Consider the following 12,572-nt stretch of genomic DNA (forward strand, 5'->3'; position numbering starts at 1 on the left):
AAAGTTCAGACTTCCTCCAGCAGAGGAGTTTCAACTGGCGCACATTTTAAATTAGCGGCGTGGAGGTGTACCGCCCGGTACAAATATTATTATTATTATTATTATTATTATTATTATTATTATTATTATTATTAACTTCATTGGACCACTTGAGTATTTCATGTACATTTTTTCTTTGAAGGTTGTACTGTTTGATTCTTCTAATCTGCCCGGTACTTCTTCATTCATTCTGATCGCAGTGTTCTTAATTCGTCTGAAATCTCTACAGGCCTTCTGTGCATTTTTCAGTCGAAAATTTGTGTTCCTTAAGAAGGGTGGTAATTTTATTCTTGTTCTCTGCTTCTGTCATTTTGAGTCCAATTGTTTTGAGATCCTCTTGAATTTCTGCGATCCAATGCCGGCCCATCTTCTTTCCGAGATTTTCATCACTAGTTGTCGTAAAATCCTGTTTTCTGGTAATCGTAAGATGTGAAAGAAATGAGCAATTCTTTTCTTCTTCATTGTGCTGGTAACTGGGTCAGTCTCTCGATAGACAGTTTCATTGGGGAGTATTCTCCAGACTCCTTCAAATTGGTACTTTTTATTTATGCAAGTTCTAATAATTTTTATTTCAGTTTTGAGGAGCTGATCAGTTCTTCTTTCATTTTTAATTTGGAACAAGGTTTCACAAGCATAAGTGGCTTCAGGCAAAGTTACAGTTTTAATAGTGTTGGATCTTAGTGTCTGTTGACAAGCATTTTTGTTATAAGTTGACCAAGTTAGAAATTGTGCTTTTTTCATTTTGTTGGTTCTATTTATCCATGTTGCTTTCTTGCTTAAGTTGTGCATAATGATTTCTCCAAGGTATTTAAATTGTAGGACTATGTTAATTTTTTTATCATTTATGATGACTTTGTTTATGTCAAGGGGTTTGATTGGCATGATCTCTGTTTTCTCAAAGGATATTTGTAATCCTATTTTTAATGCAGTTTTCTGGAGACTGGTGATTTGAGCATGGACTTCTTCCATGTCGAGGGCTAAGAGAGCTAAATCATCTGCAAACCCTAGGCAGTTTGTCCTTATTGAGGGTTTGCTCCAATTTTGATTTTAGGTGGGTTTTCTTTTTGACAAATTTTCGTGATGTAATCTAGAGCCACATTGAAGAGCAGTGGGGATATTGTGTCACCTTGTCTGAGGCCTCTATTTATTGTAAAAGCATTTAACATTTCTCCCCTGAACTTTACTTTTGAAATTGTATTGGTTATAGTTAGTTCAATACTTTTGATAAATTTAGGATGAAGGCCATATGATTTTTTTTTTTTTTTTAAGAGTGGCTTGGTGTATACTCTCATAACCCTTTTTGAAATCTATGAATGAATAAAACAGCTGTTTATTTCTGTATTTGTAATATTCCATTATTAGTTTCAGGCTGAGAATTTGGTCTGGGCAACTTCTGTATGGGCAAAATCCTCCTCGGTATTCTCCAAGTTGTGGTTCCAGAATGTTTCTTTATCCTATTGTACAGTAAATTATGCGGGAGAAAATTTAGTAAGTGCAGTCCGAAAGGGTTATTCGTCTGTAATTGTTTGGATTAGTTCTTTTGGCTATTTTGCTTTACATCGCACGACACAGATGTGTCTTATGGCGACGATGGAATAGGAATGGGAAGGAATCGGCCATGGCCTTAATTAAGGTACATCCCCAGCACTTGCCTGGTGTGAAAATGGGAAACCGCGGAAAACCATCTTCTGGGCTGCCGACAGTGGGGTTCGAACCCACTATTTCCCGATTACTGGATACTGTTGGATTAGTTTTATCTCCTTTTTTGCATAATGGATGGATTAAGCCTGAGGTTCAGTGTTCTGGGAAGTAGAAGGTTTAGTCGTTCAGACGCAACCGGAACAACAATTGGATCCAGCTAATGTCACGCTGAAAATACAATATAGGTTAATCCCTTGGCCGAGCAATTGAAACACTGATAACATCAGTCTAAAAAGCATCCAAGTAACACTTCAGCTAACTATAGAATGACACTGGATAACGCATTCCAACATACACGTAGTTTAATCCACAAGATTGCTTAATTCCTTATAATAGTAACAACCTACTATGCTTCTTTCCTCATGGGATATTTCAAGCTTTGCAAGAATGACAACTAACTAGGTTCTTATTTTGTTGCTACCAAACTGGAACAAGGAGATCCAGCTAATGTCAGATTGAAAATACAAAGCACATTAACAATCTCATGGGAGAACAATGAAACACCGATAACAATCTAGAAAGCATCCAAGTAACTACTGTATGACAGTGGATAAAGCACTCCAACATACACAAAGTTTAATCCACAAAATTGCTGAATTCCTTATAATAGCAAAAAAACCTACTATGCTTCTTTCCTCATGGGATATTTCAAGCTTTGCAGGAACAACAACAAACTATGATTCCTATTTTGTTGCTGCCAAATGAATGGCATAGGAGAACAAAAAGAAACTACCAGCCTAACAGTTCATCTAATGATGAAGAGATCCAATTGTTGCTTTGTACAGTTCGTAAATTGTTAGATAATTTAAATGTATTCATGTAACAAATTTTGTTTTAATTGAATTTGCACATTTTTGTAATTTCTGTACTTATCACCTAAAGTAAGACCCCCTTTTCATTTGTAAAAAAAAAATAGGAAGATTTGTAAACTAAGGTCATATTTGTACATATTGGTTCCAAATGTTCAGCAAAGACAAGACCTGGGTCTTGACCTTACGATTGACAATAAGCTGAAGATGCCCAAAAACAGGGCGAAACATGTACCTAGGTAGTGTATACAAATCACGTAGAATTCAATCACCACAAAAGGTGAATTGTATTGAATAGGTGGCTACAATAAATTTTATTCTAATAGAATCTTAATTATTGTTAAGTGGAATCCAAACCACAATGTGACTTCCATAAAATTTCTCACATATATTGGCTAGAATTTGAACTGCAACCACCTTGGTAATAAGCCAGTGACATTACTTCAGAAGGTATTTTTATGTGTAGATGACTGCATTTCATTTTCTCTAAGAATTGCGATTTCCTGATCTTGCTTAACCCATTAGTGCATTAAGTTTCCTGGTCGCATTTTAGTTAATTTTTTTGTGTTTTCCTAACCATATGTAAGTACATTAAATATATATTATGCATAGAACACAGTATATGGCAATCCGAAAAATCGGATCACATGCAAGGATAAAATACACTGAGGGAGAGGAAGAGAAGACTCAATAATAGAAGACCAGTACAACACAACGATAGTTTCTTTATTGTTGATTTTGTCAGAATATCAGTTACATATACACTCACATACAAGAAACATGCTCAAATGTTGATACAAACAATATTTTTTGCTCAAAATTCTGTACTTCTATCACACTTCTGTAGAGTTCTTCAAAGAAACTGCCTAAGGCATAATACCACCACTGTTTTCCTAGTATGAATGGTAGGCCTTGAAACATTTCGGGTGCAGGCCTACATCACATTTGTCGCACATGAATTTTGCTTTACCTGAACACTGGCGACATTTCTTTTCCGTGATCATGGAAATAATCCAGTGGTTCCTTCCGTCGAAGCGACTATGTTGGGATCACACGGTTGTTTTCCCCTTCTAGAAACAGTTCCATGCGTTTTCAGCAAACTAACGCATACATCCCTTCGATACTTCAGGAGACTTTGCGATTTATCATCATCCGGCAAGACTTTACGCATTATCAGCCATGCATTGACAATACAAAGTAAACAAAGATTGGCCAGTACCACTTTTTTTGACGTATTCTGGTTCTGTATGTCGCCACTAACTGATCCATTAGATCTACACCCCCCATTCCTTTATTATAGGAGCCAAAAAGTGTAGGCTGCTTGATTGTCACCTTTCCTTTCTTTTCCTTGGACCATCTAGAGCAGGTTCCTTCTCTATTTTCACCGTGGTTTGTTGAACATTGTTATCCTTCCACCTGACAGCAAGTATTTCACCCGAAGAGCAGAAATCGCTGGATCCACGCAGCAGTTTCTTCATTTCTGCTGTGCTGATGAGAGGGGATTTCTCAGTACGGCCTTCTCGAATAGTTCCCATTGCACAGTCACCTTCATCAGACAGGTGTTTGAGCAATTTTATTGATGTGAAATAGTTATCAAAGTATAGCTTGAACCCTTTGTGTGGGGGTATATCTGCAGATTTTATTAGTGAGATAACTGTATCACCACCTAAGCCAAAGTGCTTCTCATCATTTTCTTCCTTCCCTGTATAAATTTTGAAGGACACCATATAACCAGATGAATAACAAAGTGCCCAGTTCTTGAATCCAAATCTTATTGGTTTACCTCTTATATATTGCTTAGCATAATGTTTCCCATAGTATGGAATCATACTTTTGAAGTCCACCATGGCTCCTGAAATTTTCGTTCAGTATATCGATGATAGGTCTCAACTTGTACAGACGATCGTTCAGGTCAATGTTGTCATCATTGAAATCCAGGTAGTGCAAAATACTTTCAAATCTATTACAGCGGATGCTGTTGGCTAAAAGCTTGGGAACATCTTGATCTGCTGACCAGTACATCCTTCTGTTGGGATATTGAGCATACCCTGATAAAAGCAGGCCTCCTATCAGCACCCAAAATTCCGACTCTGTTAGGCCGAGAATAAAATTTTTCTGAGCTGCATATTTATTGCTTTCTTCTACAATTTTCTGTACCAAATTCTTTGAAAACAAACAACTGAAAAAACTGCAATGGTGTTTGGCATGTTTCTGCAGTCTCAGACACAGGTATTGGTTCACAGAGTTTTCAAGACAGGATGAGGATCTGATTTCCTCCACGTAAAATTTTGTTTTTCCCTCACAGGAACATGTTTCTTCTTTCGCAGGAGTCCACCATTTTCATCCGTTTCAGATACTTGAACAACTTTTGAACCAGACGCAATAAGTTCTGGTGTGTCCGAGAAAATTTTCAGTTTCTTCAAAGTCTATGTCATTAGTCTGTATTTCACACGAGCTAATCATCATCCTCCAACCAAGGTGGTTAAGGTTACCCTCATGTTCGTCATCTGTTTTACCTCTGTCAATGTCTGTCTCCCTACCCTCAGCTGAAACTGCAGCGTATATTACATTCTCAGTGCCATCACAGTCTTCCTCGTCCTCTTCCTCAAGCATTTCAATTATCTTGGACACAGGGAGGCTGAAACAAAATGAGAAACAAATATTGTACTCATTATGTTGAGATCAGAAACATCCTACAACAATTACAACATTTAGTTGGTATTGTGTAAGGAGAACAATGTAAAACTGCTTTGCATGTGATCCGATTTTTCGGATCCACGAAAATAAATCACGTTATTTCCAAAACGTATGAACGTACTTGTCTAAAATACATATCAAACAAAAGCATGGATTCTCAACAATACTTCTACAACAAATAAGAGGTGAGATATGTTATAAATAAGTGATATTTTTGCAAAATACTTACCACATGCTGTGAACAGTGCTCCTCTGAGACGCCATGTTGTCTTCTGATTAATACTGTATCAGTCTGGCCAACTGCACGCACTAACTAATGGTACTGACTTGTTCAGAAGGAATTACTGAACAGATATGAAAGTGGAAAGAAAAGAAAATCACACAATTATGATGAAAGTGGAAAGAAAAGAAATTCACACAATTATGAAATTTAAAGCCTGAAATACCAAGATCTGATTTTTCGGATCATATGCACTAATGGGTTAACCCCTTCAGTCTTGAGAAGCAATCTGGGGGCATTTTTATTAAAATGTTAGTGGTAAAAAGTCTATTGGATCAATTATACCTGAAAAATATTAAATGTCATTAGAATGGTAAGCAAAGTAGGAAGCTAATGGAATCGTACCCCTTGGGTTGTCCAACTTTTAATTTTTTATGAAGCCATCTAAGCTCTTACTTGGATTAACTCTTATTTTAAGTGCTTTTTATCTTGACCAGGTTCAGCATAAACTCATCTAGTGATATTATCACTACACTTCCTCAGGCTTCACAAAGTTTCAGTGTACTGTACTATGATTATTTGAAAATAAACTATTGTTGCAATGGATTGGCTGGGGTTAGAGGTGATGAACAATAAATTTATTTAAGAGATATTATCTCTTCCACCAGATGATTTAACCACTTAAATAATTTTTTAAAATTTCCTACTTGTTTGAACACTAGCCTTCAGGCCCATAACGCGATGAACCTTATGCCTCTTGAAAAGAAAGGAATGACCTAATGTATCAAATATGATATATCATGTCTCTACACTAAATTTTAATGCTATATAAATAGATTATCTATTTTTGTCCTGGATTTTTATGTTTACATGTATGTAAATAACTATACTATTATTCTGTTTTATAGGGGATTGCCATGGCTACCATGCGGTTCCGATTTGATGGACAAGCTATAAATGAATCTGATACTCCAATTTCTTTAGAAATGGAGGAAGGTGATACTATAGAAGTGTATCAGCAGCAGACTGGAGGTAGGATGGCCAGAAAAGTCTGTTGAAGAGAAGTTGAAAGTGATGTGATGTGAAAGCCGAACTCATATGATTCAGTGCTGGTTTCCCTAGTTTCTTACGTGTAATGTATGTGATTTTTTGTAACACCGTCTGATACGAAGATCTTTAACACAAGTTTGAAATGGGGGAACTGTTGAATAATGTGATGTATTTATCATTTGAAGTTATCAATTTCCAGATTGTAGGCTCTGTGGGATTGATTACAGACTTTTCTATGATATTGTTTGTAAACAGTCAAATTATTTATGTTGTGGTGTAACGATAGTACATTTGCAGAACACTTCATGATAATTATGGACCGATTCGTACCTCCTTTAATAAAACCCTTCAAATGGGAACATTGGAGTTGTGAAGTTGTTTCAGTTCTTTTATATTTAATTTTTTTAAATGAATTTTGAGACTTCTGCAGGAAGGTCACTGCCCAGGATGTGTTATTTTCTAGGCCTGTTATCAACTTGGGAAACTTCTCTAAGCCACAATGAATGCCAGTTTGTTTTTCTGTCTTCAGTGTTCAAATAGTACCAAGTCTTTTAAGCTAGCAGAGTGAATACATGTCACCTATTTTTCCTTTATATTTATTGATCATAGACTTCTGAGTAATAACTTAAAACTACACTTTTCATGTTATTACTCCTAAAACTCTTCCTTGCTGCTTCACATTTTTCCTCCCTGAAAATGATGGAATAATCGGTAATTTGTATCTCTGCTTGTTGGTACTCAGAGGAATAGTTTTATTAAGAACATGCCAAATCTTGAATACATCCATGTAAATTATTGGAAAATTGTAATATTTCTAAATCTGTAACATAAATTTCTTTGCAACAGTGGTATTGACATTCTCTAAAAACCTGTAGGAACGTAATCAAGCTACCTCAGTTTCTGCAAATTAAAATAATAGACAGTTGGATTCACATCTTTTGTTGTAATTTTATACCCAGAGGAAAATTTGTCATTTTTAAATATGGACATAGAAATTTTGAAATAAAATCTGATTGACATATTTTCTAAAAGTCTCTTTGGAATAATTTTCAGTAATGAACCTAGAGCTTATTGCAAAAATAATGTTTTGGCATGGGGAGAATTGCTCCTGTATTTTTATGGAATTCTGAAGAGCTTCAGTCATAAATTCATAACAGGTTTTTTAAAATAAGAAAATGTGGCAACTGTAGTTGTTTGGTTAAACAAGTGTTCATGTCAGCAGAAGTGTTAACTCAAGTAATCTTACGTATAATTCTTTTTTGTGTGGTGGTATCAAATTTAAAGAATTATATTCCTGTCTAGATGTTGGATTTGGCAAGTACAGATGTATGTGTTGTACGAAAGAACAGCCTACTGCTGGTGGACTCTATGGTCAGAATTATTTCTGCCTCATGAAAATGTACACACTGCTATGAAAGTGGGAGAATCATCATAGAAATTGAAATGTGGATCAAACTGCTTCTTGGGAGAACTGGTTAATTAAGCAGAGTGCTTTCCCTGTGGTTACCATGAGTGGGATCCAAAATACAGTGAAAACCTTATTTTGTGGTATTGCTACTGCTGTTTAACATTTTCACAATTTTCTGTGGAGAGATTGTGCTCCCAATGCATATTTTTCTGAGTTCAGGGTACCACACAATTGTACCTTCAGGCAAACACTCGTTACTTCTTTGAACAGTATTTGTGTGTTTGGGAAATGGAATATCATTGTAGATTTGAAACTCTGTATCAGTTTGGTAGTAAATCTGCCATTTAGAACAAGCCATGGGAAGTGTAAATGTTTAATACAACTGATGTGATTCAGATTGTTTTGTACAGAATTAACCTGTATAATTGTTGCAAATGGTTAATACCATTAACTATTCTACTGTGGATTGATATATTATTTGTCGCAATTGTTTCCGATCTCTTTAATGTGCTGCAATTGGTATCTATAGAAACCATGCCAACTGGTCTGCAAGGATGAAATCACGTGCAGGTTCAGCACTAAAATTAATTCTGAAATAGCTGAAATGTAAACATTCTTCTCGTGTAGTTTTCTGTATTGAATGAAGAAAAAGTTATGTGCAAATAAATGAGTTAAAGCTATATGTTTGACTTTTGTAAATTACTGTTAGTTTCTAAACATCCGCATAGCAGGTTTTCAGTTTCAAAGAGGAATTTGCCTGTAAGAAGTTAGATCTCATATCACCAGCAGAAAACTACCTGAAGTTTGTCTAAGCCTTGACTAAATGCTACAAGTAACTTGACAACCTTAATATTACAACTATGATTTTAATTCTTTGTTTGCCAGAACGTTGTTTGTTGAATGCTCAGTTTGGATGCTGGTTTGGACCTCAACAGCTCCTCCATCAGCCGTCATAGGTGGCCCAGGTGTCACTGAAGAGGCTTACTAGCAAAATGAGGAGTGAGGCAGTTTCCCGATGCTTTCCTCACTGTGCCTGAAGTTGGTATTACATATTAGTCTGCCAAGCCCACCTGAAATGCCCACGCCAACCGACCCTGTGAGCAACATTTTCACACCATTCATAACAGGGATTGGCTGAATAAGGAATGGCATTACTAGCATTACTAATACCTTGGTCACTTTCATGTTGTCAAAGCCAAGGATGAGGATGAGACAGGTCAATGAAAGTATCAGATTTGTTCTAGCCCACATCAGAAGACATAGTGCAGTGTAAACACTAGGTCTTGCCAATGTAGGAATTTGATTGTATTGAAAAAAGTGCTGGTTGACAAGTGACACGTTTCTGAGGTAGAAGCTGCCATTACTTTGCCTAACAGGTTTGTGAATATTATTAGAATTGGATTGGTATAAGATAATGATGGTATTCAATTTGTACATTTTTAAAATTTTATTTTTTTATTTTTTTACACTTACCATATTAAAAAGAAAAAGTAGAATGTTTTCTGCATCATGTTTCAACTTAATAAATGCAAATGGCTGTTTCACTCTATTCCATAGATTTGTCCCCATTTATGATTATTTTTTACCTCTTTTACATTATCTTGCAATTGCTGTATATACTTGTGTATCCCATGCATATCCAGATGGTATCTGAAAAATGTGGTGGTGTACTTGATGATATGCCATATTTGATGTCATAGTTCTTGCACTGTTTCTTTGAAGATCCCAACCAAAAATTCGGGTGTGAGAATTACACCTGTAATTCGATCGATTGGAGAATATTTTACAGATTTGGGTATAAATGAAAATTAATGAAAAACATACCAGACAACCTTTAAATATTTTTCAAGCTCATCAACTGGCTTTGTAAAGCATACAATGTCCAATACAAGACACGAATGATACAGGCAGTACACCAGTAATATCAGTTTTATGAACTAGTGCCACATCTGCTGCAGTCATCTTAAAAAATAGTTGCTTCTAGATAGTGATATTATGTTCATGCACATATCGTAGTTATCACTTATAGGATATATTTTCTGCACAACACATATTTATAAACAAATTATTTTACCACCTATAAGCTGGACTAACACACAAACTCCACCTTTCACTTCATTGGGCTTACATATTTCACTAAGCCTTGATTCTTTATTTAAAAGCTCAATATCATTTAAACTATTAGCACTTTCTTGTCATTCTTCATCCTCAGAAGTTTCAGAATCAGACAATCCCTTTTTCTTGTTTTGTATTGCCTTCGTTTTTAGTTTTCCAGCCAGTAGAGGACTAGGTCTACCATGCTCATATTTATTGGATTTGTTCTTTCCCAATTCATATATTCTTCTGAAGTAACAACTTGGCTATGCTGTTTTATTTTATTTATTTATGATTTTTTTTTAAATGGAAATCATTAACAGGGTGAAATGATGTAGAATTAAATTCACCCGTTATTGAATAATATACTAATCGTAATGAATAACATACTGTTAAACCTATAGAAAAAAATAAAAACTAAATCTTTTAATATAGGACACCTCAACAATTTCAAAAATTAAATCCTTCAAATAAAATCCAGCTAAAAAAGGTATACCGCATAACACGAGAATATCCAAAGGATGTTAAACCACCAAGAAGTACTATCAGATCAGTGTTCATGTTGGTCACCAGTTGCTTTGTGTTATCTGCTATATGTCCTTGAAAACTGTCAATTACAAGTAGAGCTGAAAGTCAAAGCAATGATCCAGTTCAATTTTTCCAAATGTGTGAATCATTTACCGAGTACATGTCCATCAGCCTTTCTCTTGAGCATGAATGTGTATCCCTCTGGAAGTTTAACCTTCGACATTGTTATTAGTTGAAATATAACATATGGAAGTAGTTTCTTTGTTTCTCATCATCATCATTTCTTTGCTCCAGCAAGCCGGGTGCAGTTGTGTACGAGCCTCCTCCAGTTTGTTCTATCCATCCACAGATGCTGTTCATATATGCAACACCAGTTCACATCTCTAATTTCAAAGTCCTTCATTGTCTGTTTTTCCCAAACATCACGAGGTCTTACTCTTGGTCTCTTCCCAGGAACATTGTGGTCAAAGTATGTTCGAAGAGTCCTGTGAAGGTTCATTCTTTTCATGTCATCCTACCATTGCAATCTCTTCACTTCTAGAGTCTGCAGCAAGCTTCTTTCCAATCCAAGCTGTTGTCGAATATCCACATTCCTTATTTTATCCATTTTTGTTTTTGCAGACAAGAATGGAGAAACTTCATTTCTGTTGCCTGAAGACGACTCTTTGTTGGTCCAGTAAGTGTTGCTGCTTCCATACGTCAATATAGGTACTAGATATATTTGTACAAGCTGATCTTGGAAACTAACGGAAATGTTTCATCCCAAAGTATTTGACGTACAGCGTGATAGAATTTGGAAGCTTTCTGTATTCTGTTACTAATCTCTTGATGTATGGTATTGTCTGATGACAGAACACTACCTAAATACTGGAAGTCGTCTACAATATCCATCTCCTCATCTCCAATTCTTGGATACAGTTGGAGAGCTTCTACTCATCACCAAGCCAACCGTCTTAGTTTTGCTGATTTTGAGACCTAAGGTTGTAAAGCTTCATGCCAGAGATCTAGTCTAGTTTGTACTTCCGCTTCTGTCTCATCCCATACCATTACATCATCAGCAAAAACCAGGGCATTAGTTGTTGGATCCTTTCTCTTAACCGCTTTTAAAACTTCCTTGCTGGACTCCACTCTTTGTTTCAAACCAACCTGACTTTCCATCCTGGACACAACACTTGGTTTCATCATATAATCATTGTACTCGTGCTGTGATGTCATTGGGCACTTTTTTATGTCTCAAACATTCCCATATATACCTGCGTGGTACGTGGTCAAATGGTAATAAGTGTTTTACCTTTCTCCCAATACTTCTCATAGAGCATTCTGGTGGCAAAAATGAGGTCTATAGTCGATCTATGAGGTCTAAATCCATGTTGTTCCTCCTCAAGTGTAGGTTCAACATATTTTCTAATCCTGCTCTCAAGGATGGATTCGTAGATTTTGAGGCCATGTGACAGCAGAGTTATACCTCTGTAGTTGGTACATTTCTTTCTATCACCTTTTTTCAACAATGGAATGATGACTCCTTCCTTCCCATCATTGGGTATTACATTCTCTTTCCAGATTCTATTTAGTACCCTGTACATCCACTGTTGTCCTACCTCGCCTAGTGCTTTGATCATCTCAACACTTAATTCATCTAATCCAGTTGATGTGTTGTTTTTCTGCTTAGATATTGCTGTCTCTACTTCCAACCATGTCAGATTAGTGGTATTTGTGCTGCCAAAATCATAAGGTTCGTCATCTAACGGGGTGACATTTTCATAACAGTTCAGCAAAGTTTCAAAGTGCCTTTGGAACTCCTGTAATATTTTGGTCTTATCCCTAGTCACCTCACCATTAGGAAGTTCTACAGATTGGATAGATTCATTTTGAGTTCTTCTATTCTTAACAATACTGTATAACAGTTTTTTATTTCTATCCTGCGTTATTTTGGTAGCCAGATCTTCCTTGCATTTCTGCTTTTCAGCTACAACCAACTGTTTGACCTGTAATTTTTTCTTTCTGTAAAGTGACAGCTTCTCCTCTA

At 36.0% G+C, this 12,572-nt stretch overlaps 1 protein-coding gene across 1 annotated transcript in view; it reads left to right on the forward strand.

The window, feature by feature from the left end:
- Sumo (Small ubiquitin like modifier) overlaps positions 1–9,825 on the forward strand; it is a 52,320-nt gene extending 42,495 nt beyond the window's left edge. Inside the window, exon 3 of the mRNA XM_067145706.2 lies at positions 6,375–9,825. Within this exon, the coding sequence (XP_067001807.1) occupies positions 6,375–6,524 (150 nt within the window). The 3' untranslated portion in view covers positions 6,525–9,825. The remainder of the gene's footprint in view (positions 1–6,374) is intronic.
- The last annotated feature ends 2,747 nt before the right edge of the window (positions 9,826–12,572 follow it).

The sequence above is a fragment of the Anabrus simplex genome, chromosome 4 (assembly GCF_040414725.1).
Source record: "Anabrus simplex isolate iqAnaSimp1 chromosome 4, ASM4041472v1, whole genome shotgun sequence".
Lineage (NCBI taxonomy): Eukaryota > Metazoa > Arthropoda > Insecta > Orthoptera > Tettigoniidae > Anabrus > Anabrus simplex.